This window comes from Melospiza georgiana, chromosome 1 (assembly GCF_028018845.1).
Source record: "Melospiza georgiana isolate bMelGeo1 chromosome 1, bMelGeo1.pri, whole genome shotgun sequence".
Lineage (NCBI taxonomy): Eukaryota > Metazoa > Chordata > Aves > Passeriformes > Passerellidae > Melospiza > Melospiza georgiana.
The window spans coordinates 67,427,941-67,447,654 of NC_080430.1; the positions used below are offsets into that span (position 1 = coordinate 67,427,941).

The window sequence follows — 19,714 nt, forward strand, 5'->3', positions numbered from 1 at the left end:
TTCAACTACTAATTGATGTCTTAAATGAATGGCTAAGAGGTTACTGTGACACCTAGCAATGCTAGTGATCCAAAGATGGAAGGGTCCCCAAAAGAGAGAGACTGTTACTAGTAAAGACTTTATTTTGATTTAAGCTAAGCTTTACATACACTTTAATTTTGATTTCACCAAAACTATCAAAAGCACTCATGAATCACCTCACTGGATCTGTTTCCATGAATAAGTAAAGAATATGATTATGAAATAAAGAAATAAGAAATAAAATATTTGCTAGCAAATATAAGGCTACCAGAACTCACATTAAATGCAGCAAGGACTAACTTGCTGCATTTATGCATAAATGTTATTTTTTTAATAAGTTACCTTTTAACTTCATACCACTTCCTATGTGTTAAGTACAGCCATAAATATTTTCCCTAACAACAAAACCTTGATTACATAACCGACCCATACAACTATGAAAATGTTCACAGCCAACAAGTCAACACGAAGATTTGAACATGATTAACACAAGTGCTATGCTTAATTTTAAGAACTAATAAAATCATATTTTAAAGCAAAACTATTTGAACAGTCTTATTTCAGTGCCTAATTTCAGGCTTCATGAAGTGGCCAGAGGGTGGTTGCTCCCTGTTTCAGAGGTCAGGAGGCAAGTGACAGAACTTGGGGCACTCCAAGCCAGCAGCGCTATTTGAAAGGCCCTGTCAGCAGGATTAATGCATGTTTATGGACTTTTATTACTGAGAACACCAGTCCAAATATATCAAGAGCAGACCCTTAAAAACACTGGATTTGTATGTAAAGCACATTTTAACACAGATTAATTAAAAAGAAAAGTAAGGAGGAGCTTTGACATTCAAAGGCTAAGGCAGTATGACAGGGATTGGATCATGTGTTCATGTGTGCCAACATTTGTCCTTTTGTTCATACCAGCCAACAGCAGGTGATTCCATATAGCATGTATAAAGTGAGTACAGCTTCAGGATTTCACACTGTGAGCACATGATTATTTTTCTTGGTGTTTTTAACAGACAATGTTGATATGTGACTCATAAAAGGTATTGTACTGGCTGTCAGGCATAGGGTCCCCACTCCTTTTTCAAGGGTCATTTCCACCAGACTTTTATACTGGAATGACTATTTTATCAGCATAATTTCTCATTATTAACCAAAATACTAAATATCCTACTAACACAAGCTCCAGGAAAGGCGCTAAAATGTAGTACCTGCACTCATTTGAGTGCCACTAACTTCAATGACAGCACACATTTTTGTAAAGTCAAATTAAGTTTTAATGCCCTCTACCATTACACCCTAGCAAGCCCATAAAATCAGTGTTTCTCAAGTTCATATGTTAAAAGTAATTGTTGAGAAAAATATATATTGATTGTTACACACCAAGAAATCACATTCAGTTCCTCTGCCACTGAGTGAATTTTCCAACCAGAAAATTGGTATTTCACACCATCACAAAACAATTCATTTGGGAAGGGGCCTCAGAAAATCTCTAATCCAGCCTCCTGCTCAAATCAGGGCCAGCTATGGGATCAGACCTGAGTCCATAGGGCTTTGAACTATAAAGTATTGGAAACCTCCAAGGAGACAGTCTACACAGTTTCTGTGAGCAACATTTTCCACTGCTTGACTGTCCTCCTGGGGAACAAGCCAGTCAGCATCACTCTTGTTTCAACTTGTTCCTATTGCCTCTCATCCTCTCACCATTCTCCATCATGACATCTGACTCCATGATAACCACCTCCAAAACCACCTTTTTTCAAGCCTGAACGAGCCCTGGTTCCTCAGCTTCTCCTCAGAGTGCAAATGCTCCAGCCCTGATGGCTGTGCTGCCTCAACACCAAACTCACTGCAGTTTTCTGATGTTCCTCCTGCACCGGGGAGAGTGGGGTACTGCTGGTCTAACGGAGCATCTGAAAGTGATCTAAGGGTTGCTGAGCAGAGGCAGATCATTCATTCCCCTGATCTGGTCATGCTTTCATCCATGCAGACCAGGATGCTGTGGTCTCCCCTGCAACCAGGTGTGCTGCTAGCGGGTGCCCAGATGCTGCCCACCATAACCCCAGGGCCTTTCCACAGAGCTGCTCCTGGCCTGTCAGTCCCCAGCCTGGGTCTCCTCCTACCTGGGTGCAGGGCTGTGCATGTGTACCCATTGAAATGCTCCTCTGGTTGTCCACCTAGCCAGGCCTTACCAACCTCACCTGGATACAGCAATACTGTGGGAAAGAGTGTCCCCTTGTCCCCAACTCTATAATAGAAGCCATTTTATCATATTTATCAGAGTTTCCATTGTTATGAGATTGGAATAGATAAAGCTGAATGTCTGCAAAGTACTTTTGCTTATGTTCATACCCAAGACGCTGCTTGCATGCTTCCACAGGTCTTCATCTTGTTAAGTCATCATGATCAGAATGCACACCAATGATACTTCTGTTGCTACACCAGGAACAGCAACCCCAGGAATCCTGCTTTTCTATTTTCCTTTTTGCTTAATTCCTTTTCCCATTTGCAATTTCTATCATGGAACAAATCCCACAACTAAATTCTGTTTACATTTCATCTTACTAATGGCAAAACTAACAGGTACCTCAACAAAATCAATGCAATATAAAAACATTCTGCTAATATGGAATTCTGTGGTTTTCAACTACAGACATTCCAAGAGATACCCATAGCGCTGGCTATCAAACATAAGCAATTGCTAAGAACTGGCAAATATAATTTAGTAATGTTTAGTACAAATGGCAAAGCTTAAACTACACAATCTATTGTTTCCACTAATTCTGTATTTACAGGATTGAATTGTGAAGGTATGTTACCTATGAAGGTAACACTGAGGAAGGGAAGGAGTATTTCTTGCCTTTGAGTAATGTTTCCCTGAAATAATAGGCCTGCCTATATTTCTCCTGTGAGAGAGATAGAAGCTGGTGTGGGAGTGAGCAAGGCGCTCCTCAGCCCCCAGGTTTCAGGACCTCCCTCACCAGTGTTTAAGTTGCAAAATTACATTGAAGCTGAAAGGGGAGAATAATGTTCTGGACTGACTGAAGCTACAATGAAGAGATACAGATATGATCCAGTAATTAATTCAAACCATAAAAGGTTCCTCCCCAAGAAACAGGAATACACATAACCTCATAAGTGAAATACAGCAACTGACATGTTTAAAGGTTCCAGCGACAAAGGTGTCCTCTGGGCTAGTCCTCATATATGATGAAATACCCCTGCGAGGGCAGAGCTGATTAGCTTTATAAATTGTGCAATAACATTTTAGCGTAAGCAAAGGGAGACACCTTTGCCCTCAGGCACAGGGCTTGCACTTATCAGGAAGCTCTCCCATGATACAGTTTCATCTCAGATGTGAGAGCCTGCCAACCCTTGTTTGGCCTTGGGACAGGTAAAGAGGAAATGATGTGCTGCAGTCTGGGGCTGTCTTCAGGCGGCACCTTTTCAAGTCACCCTTGACTTCTGATGGGGTGTAAAGGACATAACTGCCCTAGCTAACGGGACCAAGAAATACCTTCCTAAGAACAGTTTGGTTTCATTTAGTGCATCTAGCATCTCAAGTGAAGAAAGTAACAACCAGCAGATTTTTAGCCATAAAATCAGTATGCTTGATGAGGAAGACCATGAAGATCAAACAACAATAAACATCTGACAATTGAGGTAATATAAGAACATCAACTGAGACATTCCAATGTCCATATGCAAACAGCAATCAAATGCAACACTTCGACACATCTGAAAACCTCTGACCAAAGTGAAATAGGATTTTTTTCCCCCAAAAAGAATTAATTTCCTGCCCAGCAAGACACACATTAAATGAAACATGACATTTGATACTGATCAAAATTTCCCACCATTATGGTGTAAGAAACCAGCAGAGGCTGAACCACTTAGAAGTTTCATAAGACTTGACATTGAAAGACGGAGGAAAGCAATGCAAAACCAGCAGACACTCACCACACAGGCTATGGTTAATGCCTTACTACACACACGAAATGGCAATGTATGAAAATTCAGCAAGGGCATATACTACAGAATTTTAAACATCCTGCAAAAACTTTAAAATATTTGTTACATTAAGTAGCCCTGTGGCATTCATGTACTGGCTCTGCATTATAGCCCTTTAAAAGCTCTGTATTCCTAAACTACACAGAACCCTTCATACCAATCTAAGAAAAGTAATCACATTTTAAGTGCTTACTTAAGATAAAGCACATTGACTATGAGTAAGTGGCAAGACAATGCTATGATAACTCACATCACCAGCAATCACAGCCTGAGAAGTTCTTTCTTGCTTGGGCACTCCAAAGACAAGCAAAAAGAGACAGGATGCCTCCCAAAAGACATATTAATGAGCTCCCAATCAAAGCCAAAGCAGAAACCAGTTCCACCTAATTATCCATGTGAAAATAAAAGCTACTTAAATATAAATAGTTAAAGAAACTACACTGCCAGAAATTAACTAAAATATCTCAGGGACATCCAGAAATTTTCCTTGAGTATCAGGCAATGTTGTCAACAGTTTCACAACTAAAGTACCTGTTTGTAATTTAAGGATATCCAGTTGTTACTGGAAAGTCAGGGTTTGGTTAACAAATTATTAGAACAACTTCCACCTCTAACACCGCTGAAGAAGAAAGGCCAGGAAAACAGAATGGTAGACAGGCTCATGAAACAGCAGCCAGTGTAAGAGTTTTCAGCAGAGAGCAACTGCTACATGGTCAGATGAGACACTGAATACATAATATCCAAACATGAGTCTGGGGAGAAAAAACAGAAATGAAAGGAGCAAGATGTTTACTAAACCATCCCTGCACATAATGATGTTCAAACAGAACAAGCTCCTTAGCCACATTCTCTGCATTTCTTTAACATAATCTTCCATTTGAAAAGCAGGGATCAAATGGAGCAATTTCCATACTGCCTGTAGTAACTCACCAGGAATGAAGAGTAGGAAAGAGCTCACACCTAACAACCTTATTTAAAGACAGAGAAAGGACTAGGAGGTTTGGCATAGAGAGCAGGAAAAGTCCCATACAGCAGGTCTTTCTTTGCGACTAAATGGTGCTGTGAACATGACAGAAGTAAGAGTAATCAAGTCCATTTGACTGAAATCTAGAAGTGAGAAATGTCCTAACCAAGGAATATCCAGATTGAGGTTTTGTCATGCTGCAGATGGAAACGATGATCTCCCCAGGGTAGGTTTCCTTCAGCATCAGTGGGAAGCCCCAATTCCAAGCAACTCAGAGTCCCTCCCCCAGCTTCACCTTCCCTTTATCCATAAATGTGCACAGTCTCTCTTTTTGCCCTCTCACACATCCACATGTTCAAGGAGATTCCTGGGAAAGGATCCATGCAGGTCAGCCCACAAGCATATCGTTACCAGAGAGTGGTACATTTAATCCAATTCATCACTCATCCATTTGTATATTATATTTTCCCTTCTGAAGCAGACCAAAGGAAACTTAACAACTCTCCGAGCTAAGGGAGTATCAGAAAAACATGAAAAAAACCACTCATTACTCATATGCAAGGCAGATTGCAAGGAAGCTAACAAGAAAAACCTTGCATTTCCACAACTGGCTTGCTCCCAGTTCACATCAGCTAAAATTAGCACTCTTTTGAATTCACTACGCGTGTGTGTGTAGGTATGCTCTCAAATTAGCCAGTTTGTTAGCTCAGCATCCTCCCACCACAAAAATGAGCTTGTTCTGGCCTCAGATTCTATAAAGTTGAAAGAAATCCTTCTATTCATTAAAGCAGGACTAAGCTCAGAATTTTGCTGTGTCTGAAAACATTGCCCTCGATTTAACAATGTACTGTACAGTGGATTTGGAATAGATACTTTCCATTTACTATCAGGAAGATGCTTTTCCAATGATTGTTTTATAATGTCAGTTTGTAAAATGTCCCTTTGAAAACTGTACTTGCAGGTTGGAATCTCTTTTGCTGAACTGTCACTCAGAAAATTTGCCGTACTTGTCAGAAGAAGTCAAAATACTATCACTTTAATATCCCATTAATGTTTTAACCAAGTTCTCCTAATAGCTCCAAAGGATGAAATTTTCAATTTAAAACTGTAAATCTGTTTGTCTGCCTGTCAAAACAACACCAGCTCTTGCTATGTCTAGCACCAGCAGCGGATATACCAAGCAGATTTCATCTGCTAGTTGTCTAAATGAAATGTACTAACAGAAGAAAACTAAAATAGAAATAACAGATACAGACATTGACTCACAATGCAGGAGGTCTACAGGAGCCAGAAAACTTCCCTGGGTTAAGTCCATATTCTAATGTTGCCTCTCAGAGCACAGAACACGTAAATATCTCCATTTTTATCAGTTTGTCCCCACTGGCTAAGTGGGGACATTAAAATGTACTTAACCATTGAAGACAAGAGCAAAGAAAAATGAGGTTAAATGATATCAGAGACTATTTCTGTTCCTGCAGAAGTCAGGAGAGTTTTCTCACTGTTCTTCATGGGCACAAACCCCTCTATTGAATGTGCCTGAAAACAGAAGGGACCTTTCAAGTTGTCATAACACTTGTTATGTTATTAGCAGTATGCAATGTTCCTTCAATGTGAAAACATCAGAGATTTCAAGAATAGATGTGACTTTATGAAAATGTAAGATCTTGTACAACATGAGCTATAGACATGAATAGTTCCTGCATTAAGCCAATCATAGATGTCTGAGTTGATGTAAATATTTTAGGAAGACATTTCAGTCTTGAATGAAAGCCTTATATATTGACACAGAGAACAATTTAAATAAATCATCTCTTAGACAGATGTATTGACATATTTAAATGCAGATACAAAATACTTTATGAAATCAGGTACCAGGAAAATGCACAAGTGAATTGCTTAAAATCCCACTGCTAAGTGGTAGTTTTGAACACTTGGAAAATAAAAGCTAGGCAGTTCTGGTGTAGGTAAAAAAAAAATTAAAAAAGCTAATCTTCTCATCAGCATTAAGTAACAAACACGACATTAGTGTAAATTGCAATTTTTGAAGATTACCTCCATTTAGAATGACTATATTTCTCACCCATAGGGTTGGTGAAGATAAGGATGAGAAGATGAAAAGAATCAAATGAAACTCTGGATCTTGGTTGTGTACCTTGCCCAAAAAGTAAGACAGTTTCCTACAAGTACAAAATGGAAAGAAAATGTTTTGGACTAATGATACTACACTGGTACTACACAGCAGCAAAGCATCCAGAGAGCTCCTGTGCCTGCGAACCTCCTGGAAAAATTCAAGGACACATCTGAGGAAGATGACATCACACTAAGCTAGTAGATCAAAACATGCAAATTGTTAAGCATCCCATTTCCAGATTTTTGCCTGACACTTCCCCTTCTCATTCCACTTCCTATTTCTCCCAAGTGAAAGAATATGGTATTGACTGCAGCTGTCTGGCTGTGCTCAATGCCAGGCTTGATAAGCCTTTGAGCAAGCCAGTCTAGTGAAAGGTGTTTCTGCCCATGGAAGGGGTTTGGAAGAGGCTAGAGCGAGATGACCTTTAAGGTCCCTTCCAACACAAAATATTCTATGATTCTGTGATGGCCTAGGGAGCAGGGCACATCTCCAGCACGAAGTGCTCCCACCTGTTTTTTTGGAGAGGTATAGTGGCAGAAGGCAGGAGTGGGAGTGCCTGTGAGGAGGGGAGAGGAGGGAAGGTACCTGGCTGCTCCTTTGGGGCCAGATGGTGGGCTGGTGAGAGTCATCTGTAAGCTGGGACATGACAACATGAAAACAGCAGCAATCTTTAAGGTAAGACATATGCAATGATTTGTTTATCTTAACAGAATGCTGGCATATTTATAATAATTGATTTCAAACTCCCTCTATGATTTTGTCAACAACATGCATTCATGTAACAAGAGGGATGATAAAGCGGGGAGGGTTAGGAAAAACTCTCATGATACAAAGTATGTCCACCATCAATCTGTAGCAGAACATATATCTGTGAACTAAAGTCTCATGCTCACATTTATAAAGACAAATCTTCTCACTCAAATCTCAGTGCTGTTCAGTTTACTAGAAAAATAACATTCCGGTTAAAAAAACAGCAGATGGGCAAACAAGGTAGAGGGCATTTAATTCTGGTTGTCTCTCCTCCATGCCAACACACTGCTTTGAAGGGACTGCAAGTGTGGGAGGGGAACATATGTGCATGTGGATTGTGCATCTCAGAGAGTACTTGGTGGTGAATGCAATCTCTCCTTTCTTTCCTCTTTCTGTGCACGACAGCTCAAAGGTCCACTCACTCCAGGGGAGGTTCCACACAGCTATACTGGGACTGAAGGAAGCAAATGGAGAGTCATGTTCTGCATGCCAACAGAGACTACAGAGCCACTCCACCAAACACTGCTTCAACCTTTAGGCTTCTGAGATGTTATAGATGGATAATGAGGCAAATGGCTCTTGCAATTAAGGGATAACTATTGTGTGAATATTAAGGAAAGCTTTATTGATGTATAGTTATGTTATTGTAGTTTAGATGGCCTCTGCTCTCCCCATAGTTCCCTTTCTCCCCCTGTATTGTGACCATCAGACAGCCTGGGTTGTCTAGGACAGGTAGACAGAAGGTGTGCACATGTGTCCCTTACCTGGAGCAGTCGGGAATGGAAAAGCTTGGTGCTTAGGGGGTGTGGCATGGCAACACCTGATCTCCAATTAAATTGCAAGAAAGCAGTGACCACCGGTAAATGGCACAGAAGAGCTGACTGGCAGACTTTGGGAGGGGCCAAGGCTGCTTGATGCGACCCCCGAGGTATAAAGGACTGAGCATCCATCTTGAAAATGACATGGCCATGTGGTATCCATGAGGGCAGTTCCCAGCGCTGTGAATTTTGCCTTATATAGTCCCTTTGTTGTATTTTTGTAAAAGTTTAATAAACCTTTTTAAATTTTCAAAGTGAGCAGTTGTTTCTCACAAGGGAAGATTAGCACCCACCGAAAATGATGATGGAGGTTTCAGGTGCTCCATGACAGAGGCTGGAAATAAAGGTGTACTTCAACAGCACCCAGAAGTTGCTTGGACCTTGCTGGAGTCCAGACCAGGGCTTTGAATGGCTCTGTTGAGGTGGTTTCTTGTGAGCACTGACAGAACCTCCAGCCATTCAAACAATCACTGGTAAGTCAAGCAAAACTCTTGAACTGGCAAACAATGTTTCTGTATCTCAAGATAAAGGTGAAGAGGCTCTACTAATATCAAAGCATAGGACTCTGGAAAGAGAGCTGATCTGAGTGAAATTCTGCTACTGTCTCAGGGACAAACTGCGGTACCTCTGAAAGGGAATGCTATCATCACAACAGACCTGCCACAAATGGCCTCTGGAATAAGTGAGAGCAACTTAGAAGTTCAATTTCACAGACTAGAAAGTGAACAGCTATGCTGAGGGTCTGAAACTGATGACACAGAAGATTGAACAGCTTAGTATTTAAATTCCTGCACCTCCAGCTGAAGGCAAGAAAACGAAAAAGGTCTTTAAGGAATGTGGAAAGGATGGAGTGAGAAACTACAGCAACTTGATTGATAGGCAAATGACAGACCAAAATAGGTACTAAATAGACCTCAGCACAGACCCTTTAATTCAAGTGAGTACTCCAAAATGACAACTGGCAAACTGCAAGGGACCAACATAATGCACTGACCTGAAACATCAGTAACAGCTTATTCCTTTCTGCTATTTATGGCATTGCCTTTTCTATGGGTGAGACTAGGTGTGCTGCAACAAACTGAGCCACCGCAACACGGATCCTCCTCGTTCATGCTATGGAGCACAGACCTTGAAGGAAAGGTGTAATTCAAGATGTAACTATTCCCATGCTTTGTCTGAACAAAGTCAGCTGCAATTGTTGAGGTGGCATGTGATACAAATCCTCAAATCCATAAAAGAAAAAAAAAAAAAGGCTTTTCCTTGAAGATAGACACAGAGATATCTTTCTGGGAAGAAATCAGGAGAAGAGACTGGCAGATGCCTGCATACCCTTAAGAAGGTCTGGAAGTATGAGCTTAGGATGGATTTGTTATACCATATACAGCCTGCAGAGACAATAAGTAACCTGTTTAAAATTTTACCTATTGAATAGGTACAAACAGTACACTAATCTCCCCATTTCCTGCATGTGCTATTTATGGCTGGGATAGAGTAAAAATTCTTCACAGAGGCTTACAGGGAGCTGTATTTTGGATTTGTGCTGAACACAGGGATGGTAACACAGGGATGTTTTCATTACTCCTGACCTGGGCTTGCACTGTCAGGGCCTTTTCTGCTCCTCACACCACTCCACCAGAGAGTGGGCTGGGGGTGCACAAGGAGCTGGGAGGTGACAGAGCCAGGACAGCCGACCCCAGCAGACCCAGGGGATATTCCAGACCATATGGCATCAGGCTCAGCATATAAAGCTGGGGGAAAAAGCAGGAAAGGAGGACAGGGGAATGATGCAATTTGTCACTGGACAAATGGCAGTGGACCTCTGCTCTCCTGTAGATGGACGAACACCTGCCTGCTGATAGGAAGTGGTAAATGAGTTATTAGTTTTGCTTTGCTTGAGTGCCTTTGCTTTACCTAATAAACTGTCTTTATCCAGTTTTCTCACTTTTATTATTATGATTCTCTCCCCCATCCCACCGTGGGGGAGTGAGAAAGTGGCTGTGTGGGGCTTAGTTGCCAGCTGGGGATAAACCTTGATACTGCAGAAAGTCAAAAACTTGATCAAACAATAGGCAGCAGCTTATTCAGAGGGATGAGATCACACCTGACAAACAACTAGGACAGTCTGCAAGTCTAAACTCCAGTGAGGCTGATGAACACATGAATGTCTCCAGTCTATTACTGACCACCCTATAGTCTGAGGACACAATAGCCATGAATGAGACGGAGAATGAAGGAATCCATCTTCATCTTACCCAGAAATTTATCATTGACCCTTCTGGTGATACAGCAAGAAGCAGTTACCTGAAATGAGGGAGTGCAAACAGCCTGAGAGACCCCGGGATTGGTAGGCAATACAGAGTATATACATCTGTATCGCCTATCAGTGAGATGAGATGGTCCTATGGAAACCTTTCATCCATTTTCTGGCAAATCTTGGTGCTGCTAGAGTTTGTCACCAACTTGAGTGTTCTGATGTTCCCCAAACATCCAAAAGCAGAGAGAGATTTAGGTGGCAATCAGCATTGCTGACACCAAGTATGGAGACAGCCAAGTTAGTTCCACTAGTCCTAAGGAACACAATGGCAGTGTTGGTGGCACTGATGTATCTAGGACCCAGAGTGCTGGGACAGGCAAAGAACTGCTGCAGTGGTTAAAGCAGGAAACAAAATGCTTACAGCACTTCAGAGGCTGGACTGTTTCTGAGGATGACCAAATGAGATGCCTCTGTGGTAATCACAATCTGACAGAACGTAACTTGTCTGGAAGGAGAAGGCGGAGAGACACCCTTGGAATGGCTTTCTTAGGAGGATGGCCAATGGCAGACCAGAGATAAAGCAGATGCATTCACCTGAATGTTTCCCAGCCCACAATATCCACTGAGACCCACACCACAGAAAACTTCAACTGCATTCTCAAGGAGAGATTTTGAGTAGTTCAAGCTCACCATCCCTTCTAGATTTTAAAGAACACCATGTGGAGCAAGAACTTCTCTGCCACATTAATTAAACCTGTACATGTGTCAGAAGACAAAATTCAGCCCTAAAATAGGGGCACACCCAGGGTGTAAAAGAGTGTTGGGAAATAGCAGCAAAAAGAAGGGGAAGCACAGTTTCCCCTCCTGAAAATTCAGAGTGGCAGCTGGGCAGCAGAGAGAAGATGAACCTACATGAGAATTAGCCACCTTCCACACTCGCTGAGCAGGAAGCTGAGCACAACCCCTAATGAACGTGCTTCTGGCCTCAAGTGGTTATTTGAATCAAGGCCATTTGAATAATTTGTGAACTATCACTTCAAAAAACAAAAAAGCAGTTGGAACTTTATACTAAAAAACCGAAGTGCAAACTTGAAAACTATGTCTGCCCATTTACTGCCTCATTTGTGCTTGAGTTCTACTCCAATTTGCACTTAATTGGATTACTATAGCTAATGACAAAATGAGGTGTTAAATACATATATTTCTGTAGTCAATTAAATTCAACTTAAATCCCAAACATGTACAAAGTTATGACTGATCAGAGCACAAAGCTACTCAGCAGAAACTCAGCACGAATAAACTTATGGAAAACTCCTCCCCACAAATACACTGGGCCACTGAAAGCTCCTCTGACAGAGCAATACTTAACTTATGTTAAGTTCCCCAAAATTACATTTCTTAATCATTTCAGATAGGAAATAAACAAAACTAAAGTGATCTAGATGAACTGAAAACCAAAATAAATTAACCAAGAGGAAAAATATACAGTCATACTTCACACGAATCTGTATACACAGGATTGTGATTTACAATAACTTATGTGAATATGTGCACATTTTTTGTTTACTTGTTTAGCTCAAAACATGTATTTTCTTTGTTTCGGCAGCCTTCAGAGTCTAAAGCTTCAAATAAATAATTTTGTTTACTTCATATTACCAAGAATGTGATCTATTCAGGCATGTAAGAAACTAAAAAAATCCCATAGGCACAGAGGACAGTTTTAATTTGAAAAGACTAACTTTATTACCTCAGTTATTTATGTATCAGTTTTCAATGTAAAAATTTATTTTTCAATTTCCAGCCGTAAGAATTTAGGCTAGAAGCCAAAAGTTGAGTCAAATCTCTCTTTGATTCTGAGGTGCTTGAAAGCTCAGTGCTACCACCACATAAACCTTTGTAACCCCATCCCTTTCAGAGTACATTGCTAAGTTTACCCTAGAGAATTTATCTTCCTTTATGCAAAGATGTTATTGGGCCACACGTGAGAACAAATGCCTAAGAGCAGAGGTTAGCTTGTCTTTAGCTTGAACACATCCATCACAAAAAATCATCCAGAGCAGTATTAATGTTGTGAGACCAACAGCAACAAGAACAGACAGCTATACCTTACTTGCCAAGTTTTTCACATTTGGATGACAATACCATTTATCTATGACACACTAAATAGAAATACATAAGAAATACTTACTAGAAGGTCTAGTTTGTTTAAAAGTCTCTGCAAACATTTGAAGGTCTGCTATCTAGCCACTTATGTTTTATCTCTTCCACCTTTTACAAATACATAGAGCAGTTCTAGTACTCATATGAGACTGTTTATAATAAACCTTCTGAAATATGAAGCCAGCTACAAGTTAGGAGAGAAAAAAGCTGAACAAAATATGGACAAGATTTACAAAATCGTGAAAGCAGTCGATAAGGTGAGAAGGTGAGTGCAGAACTGCTATTTAACGATTCACAGGGCTTGAGCTAGGGCTGTTTCCTGTTGAAAATGGAAGAAAAATTGGAAATTGAAGAGAAAAGATAAAATCTGTATTTTTAATGTTATTGCTAGTGAACTACTGCAACTTGCTGCCAGAAAATGTTGGGTGCAAGTAGCATTTAATCAACTGCACTCATAGATAACAGCTCCATGAATGTCTAGATAATAAAGGGATGAGGCAGACATCCCTAAATTCAATGTATGTGGACTTCATAAGGGGAAGACACTAAAGAAATTGGCCAGGCTTATGTGGTATCCTTTAACAGTACATCCTACTCCCTCCATGGGAGGCCAAATGCTGGGCCAGAGAGACCCTGCTGAGATCCACTTGGGTATGTCTTCTGCTCTCTAATCTTTAAAAAGTTTTGAAGTTCATTGTTTTGAAAGATAATAAACCTTCCAGGACAGAGCATCAACAGCTTACAACACTGTTCACAGATGTGTCACAGGCCACCACCACTGCAAAGGTGAATGCCTACCCAGAAAAAGCCAAAGCACTGACACCAGATACTAGAAAATATCTCATCTGCTAAATCCAGCAGCTCAAGGAAGTGAGGCTGGTGCTGCTCCAAGCCCCCAGATCCAACCAGTAGAAAGGCTGAAAATGTTTTCCCAAGAGAGGCATATATCAAACACCCCCCCAAACATACATACATTCACATATATGGATGGACATACAGATCCTGGACAGACACTCTGAGCACTCCTACCTTATCCTGCTCCTTGATCTGGCTAAGCAGGGCAAAGGTCCACTAATGGAAATATTTCTACATCTCCAAGGTGGAATTCACCAGCAGCTTGGCTCAGAAACTCAGTCTGCCCAGTGGCCACCCCTGGATCCCAGACTCCTCAGCTGCTGCACCTGGACATATCCCTCAGGGTTGCAGCCCAACTCCAATTGCTGGTACAGAGCATTCCACACCCCCAGAAACTTTTGTCCTGCATCTCCTAATGTGTCCCACACCTCCAGCTAGCAACACTGTTAGTCCAAACAGTGAACTGCAGAGCTGCTCCCCAACTCCACATGGTGACAGTTTCACTCTGGGACACCAACTGGGGCTCTGCAGGAAGAGGCCTGAGAGGAAACTGGGCAGGATTACTCTTTATCTGAGTCCTTAATTTGTGTTTCTCCCTGCCCCTTTGCTCCTCTAAGCTGTGGAGATGATCTCCCATGCCTCTCCCATGACGGGCCCAGTAGTAACCTGGCAAAGTTCTGTTTGGGCTCCCCACTCTGTGTCTGGGCATCCTCATGTATCACTGCAGTCAGCCATTCTTGAAATGCAATGAGTTTGCACCAGCTTTCTAAGCTCTAACACACAGATAAAATCTGCCACAGGTCATCTGTTTCTTAAAATAAGCTGTGATGATCAGTCTCTTTCCTCAGCATGTTGCTGGAAATCATCACATATTGCTCACCATAAACTGAGTACGGTTGTTAATGATTAGGTAAATGACATAAAGAACTAAGGGTTAGCACAAGCTGTGGTCAGCAGTGTGCATGGCCCTGATGCTACAGCTTCAGCAATCTCATCAAGGTCAAGGCAGCTACTTGAGTGGATAAAACAAAACCTTTGTGAAGTGGGACATTACAGACACAGCCCCTGATCTGCAGACAGACATGCCTGGGGCCTCATCCAGTGCCCAGCCCAACCAAGTCTTTTCACTGACACAGGAAGGCTTTGCACCAGCCTCTAGGATCACAATACTTTATTTACTTTCTATTTTATGTTTTGGGGGTTGTTATTACCTCTCTGTTGGTCTTCTGTTCCATTAAGTTGTTTTTGTGCTTCTTCAATTTTGTCTGCAAGAAAGAGAGGTCACTATTAAAACACATATATAAAAAAGGCAAGATTGCAGTAAGTCATTTACTGAAATCAGTCTTGAAATATCTGTTTATATTTAGGAGTTATATCATTCATGTATAACTATGTGGTACATTATGAGTAATACAGCCATATAAAATTTTATCATGTTTTACCAGAGAGGCTATTGACATGCTAAATTACACGGAACCACTGAAAGAAAAGCACTGGCATTGGATCTGCAGTTAACAGCAAATCCCACTGCAGCTTCCTACCATCTATAATAATGTGTGCAGTCAGGGGACTCTTTGGAATAGGTATTATGGTGCATTATAGAGTGTTTTAATACATTTTTGAAAAATGCTGTTAGAGCAAGTCAATGTTGCATTAAACATAGTGAGAAGAACAGCAAACAGCATTTGCTAAGTGAAGCAATGGAGCCAATCCTCTCACATGGGAGCACAGGGAGTGAGAGGTAGTCCCCACCTTATTTCTTTGTGAAACAACCAGAAATTCCCACATGCACAGAGCAGGAGCAAAAGGAGGCCCTGAGTCTTTACTCCCAGTCTGTCTTTGCAGTTCACTTGCTGCCCCTCAGACACACTGGTGTTGGAAGGAGAGCTGTGCTTCACCTGCTGTTGCACAGAAGCTCCCATGGAAAGGGGGGGTCCTTGTTCTGCATGTGTGCATGTTTGCATGTGCATAGTAAGAAGCAAGAAAAGGTGTAACTGGACTGAATAAAAATTCAAGACCAAATTTTCTTTTGATAGCAAACAGTCCTCTGAGTAGGTTGAGGATAAAAGGTTGTGTTGGTAAGAAGTAGCACCACTGGGAGAGGCTGAGCTCTCTTGGTGTTCTGAGCATCAAACTATGGCCTGACTGACCAAGATCTGAGCTTGGAACGTGACTTTCAGATGTAAATGGTCATTTTCTAAAATACCTGTGAAAACTTTTTTCCTTGTATAATTTTTTTTCTTCTTTTCCCCTGGTGGGGTCAGTTTTTATCAAACTAAATTGAAAGAACAGAATGTAACTGGATTAATCCTAAACCTCCCAGACTCTACTGGTGCAACTCAAGAAATGCCAGACTTCATGGCTGCCATATACAAGAGGAGTGTGACAGCTCTGCAAAGCCCTCACCTCTTTCTTCACAAGCACGGAGGCTTTACTCACTCTGACTTTTATAAAACAAGCTTTCAAAAAATGGATATTTCTTCAACACAATTCTTAAAAAGTGGGTTTAAATGACTTCTCTTTTATTTATCGCCTGAATCACTCAAGCATGTTGGAACCATTTATTCACAGTTGAAGTCTGATATGGTTTCTCAATTCTTTCCTCCACAGAACCAAATAATTACAACTGAATCAAACTCTTGCAGCTTTTAAGACTGAGTTTTATTGAGCTCACTCTGGTTCTGCATTTCTGTTTTTCAGAATAAGTACCAGGTTTCCCTTCTCATTAAAGCTCAGTAATTTCTCTGTTGTACACTGTCCCAGAGAATGGACCAGAAGATCTCACAAGGGTGCTAACTGAGCAGACTCTCAAAGCTTCTCATGAGAAAAAAAGACACCACAGCAATTTGAAAAGCCAAACTTCTTCCTTCTTCCCCTGGGGTTAGTGAGACATGCATACATATTTAATGGGAAGTTTTATCACATTTTCTTTTATACTGACTTACTGGCTGCTGAAGACCAACACAACTCAAAAAGAGCACAATCCTTCACCATCTCTTTACCAAGCTGGTTATGCAGGCTTATTTTAAACACAGAAGACTCGATATTTAATGCTTTCCTGGATTAAATACTACAGCTGAAATACTAAATGTATTAATACATTTTTTTAATAGAAAGGGATGTAAATAACCATTTCCAACAAAAAAAGGACGAAATGTAAAGAAAGCCTCTTTTATATAAGTGTCACTAATACTCTTAGAGGAAAATGCATCTAGCAATCTCATATGGTTTTTCTAGACTGTTGCTTTACAGGTGATGGAAATAAACAATTTACAAAGTTGCAGGACAGTTGATAAAATATATGAACACACAGGGAAAAAAATCAACAAATTATCCATGTAAATGGAGCTGTAGGTTTTAGCAAAAGGCAACAAGAAATCAAATCTATAGTTTGGCTCTCAAACTCACTTTCCCTATGTTAGAGATATGTTTAATGCACAATACATGGTGTTTCTGTTCTCAGAGTAAATGTTTTGTCAACAAAGCTTACATCTAAGTACATAGACAACTGCAGTTTTATTATTAAAATTATTATCTGCATATTTCACATAAATGCTACAAGAAATATACGCATTTACATTCACAATCATCCTACTTTTTAGAGGAAAATTACTTAAGTATTTCAGAATCATGCTATATGAGAATGTCAGAAAGATTAAAGGCTTTGACCTCCTTAACTGAATACTCTGTCTCTTATTGGAAAAAAAAATTAGTTCCTATCAGTAATTCCCAACCATTCCTTTGTCAGACTGTAATCCCAAACAAAGAACCACAGATAACAGAAATAATAGCTAGGTAAACAGGTGACTGGTACACAGCCAGAAAGTCTCCTACACTTCCTGCCTCTCCTGATACATTTTCCCCAAGGAGTTATTCCTGCTGTGTGTATTTCTTCATACCTATGACGGTATCCCTGTGCAGAACAGTTTTGAACGTTCTGAATACTGAAAAATCTGGAAAACTAAAGCAGTGATCTGGACTGTAAATGAGACATGGATGTTAACATCAGTTTGGGGCTAAATGTTTTCTGAGGGCCTACATCCTCCTAATGGCCAGCATCACATGCTACCTGCTCTGGCTACTGCACCAAGGCATGTCCAAAGCATTGTACAAAATCTGCGGCAGCTGCTTCCCACCCTGCCGCATTTTACAGCTACAGATCCTACACAGGCAACTGCCTGACAGACTGCTGTGCTCAGGCTGGAGGGAAGAACTGGGTTATCCCTAAGGGCCGTGGAGCAGGTGGCAGGAGCAGGCTTAGAGCCAAGTACCCCAGCAACACCAAAAGGCAGCCTCCCCAGGTCTTCTGCCAACTCGCACGTACGCCAGCAATAACTTGCTAACAAATTTATATTATCCAGTCATCTCCTTCTCTTGTGTGCCATTAAATTAGCTGTATGTCAAACATCTTAAGGAAAATTATTTCAGACATCATACCACATTCTGTCATAATTGTATTATAGGTGCTCTAATGGTACATACCTTTGAAAACGCTTTATAAGCAAAAAGACACCACACAAAAAATCATCTGTAAAGCCCAGGAGGAGCTGAAAACCAAGAAGTCCTCCATTTAATTGCAAATAATATTATCCAATCCAATAATTGTTTGGTCTAATATTATTTCAGAATTAAACCTGGGATACTGTCTAACCTGAACATTTTACAGAGGAAACATTTGCTTATCAATGAAATATTATCTACTTCTACTAGGATAAAACCATTTAACTAATGAGAATTTCTAGTACATGGTAGGTATAGCGCTCTCTTGATTTCCCCTAAGAGCCAGAATAGTACATATCTTGACTACTTTAATGTAAGACCTATCCCAATGGTCCATCCCTTCAGCAGACAGCCTCCTGGAGTAGCACACATCTAGAAGCAAATGACAGTGACAGACACACTCTCACTGAAGACGGGACACTTCTCACCAGGCACTTACTAGTGGAGGTGCAATGGAAGAGGAAATCATCATATGCATCGCTGTAGAGAATGGAGATTCCATGTGATAGCACTGCAACGAGCCACAGAGCCAGCTTTTGGCCATTCCAGGCAGGTGCATGCCACAAAAATGCAAATCACAAGTAGCATCATGAAATTATTTTATTTATACATTATAGATATAATTATACACACAAACACACCTGCATATGTGTAAAAGAAAATGAAACAACATGTACAATGGCTTTTCTTACGCCAGCATGAAATCTTCTCACATTATTCTCCACCACAGCTCTCCCAGCAGGTATCTGCTGTGTGGAAATACCATCAAATTCCTTGAGGTTTTAAATATGTAATGTAACTGTGCTTTTTAGGAATGCAAGGAAGGAGACTGGCGTGCAGTAAAATATGCTTCTTGTTTTACACACCTCCTGCTGTGATAGATCATTACAAGGATACCAACAGTCTGAATTAGATATGGTGGCACTGTGGTGGGGTTTTAAATGAAAAAATAAACCAGATTTTTCAACAGCTTTACAGTCTCTATTTTTGGTCTTCACTGAGAGAGAGACCTCAGAGATTTTAATTAATTCATAAATAAAATGTAATTTACAGAGTTTTTTTTTAAAGAGATTATCCCAATAATGTATAAAACCCTGAATATGTCTAGTATTCTATGCATCACATATGCATTACAAATTTTCAGGGAGATCTTAAAGGCCTCACTTATATTGTGAGTTAAGGAAAATAAAGATTTATTAACTTCAGCAGGGAAAGCAGAAATACTGAAGGTGTGAGGTCGGCAAAGTATAAAACCA

The 19,714-nt window shown here is 40.6% G+C and overlaps 1 protein-coding gene across 8 annotated transcripts in view; it reads right to left on the reverse strand.

Moving 5' to 3' along the window:
- Nucleotides 1-19,714, reverse strand: part of HIVEP1 (HIVEP zinc finger 1) — a 131,977-nt gene that overhangs the window by 46,259 nt on the left and 66,004 nt on the right. For all 8 annotated transcript variants that reach the window (XM_058045823.1, XM_058045815.1, XM_058045774.1 and 5 more), the window contains one exon: nt 15,170-15,223. In XM_058045823.1, coding sequence (XP_057901806.1) covers nt 15,170-15,223 — 54 coding nt within the window. The remainder of the gene's footprint in view (nt 1-15,169; nt 15,224-19,714) is intronic.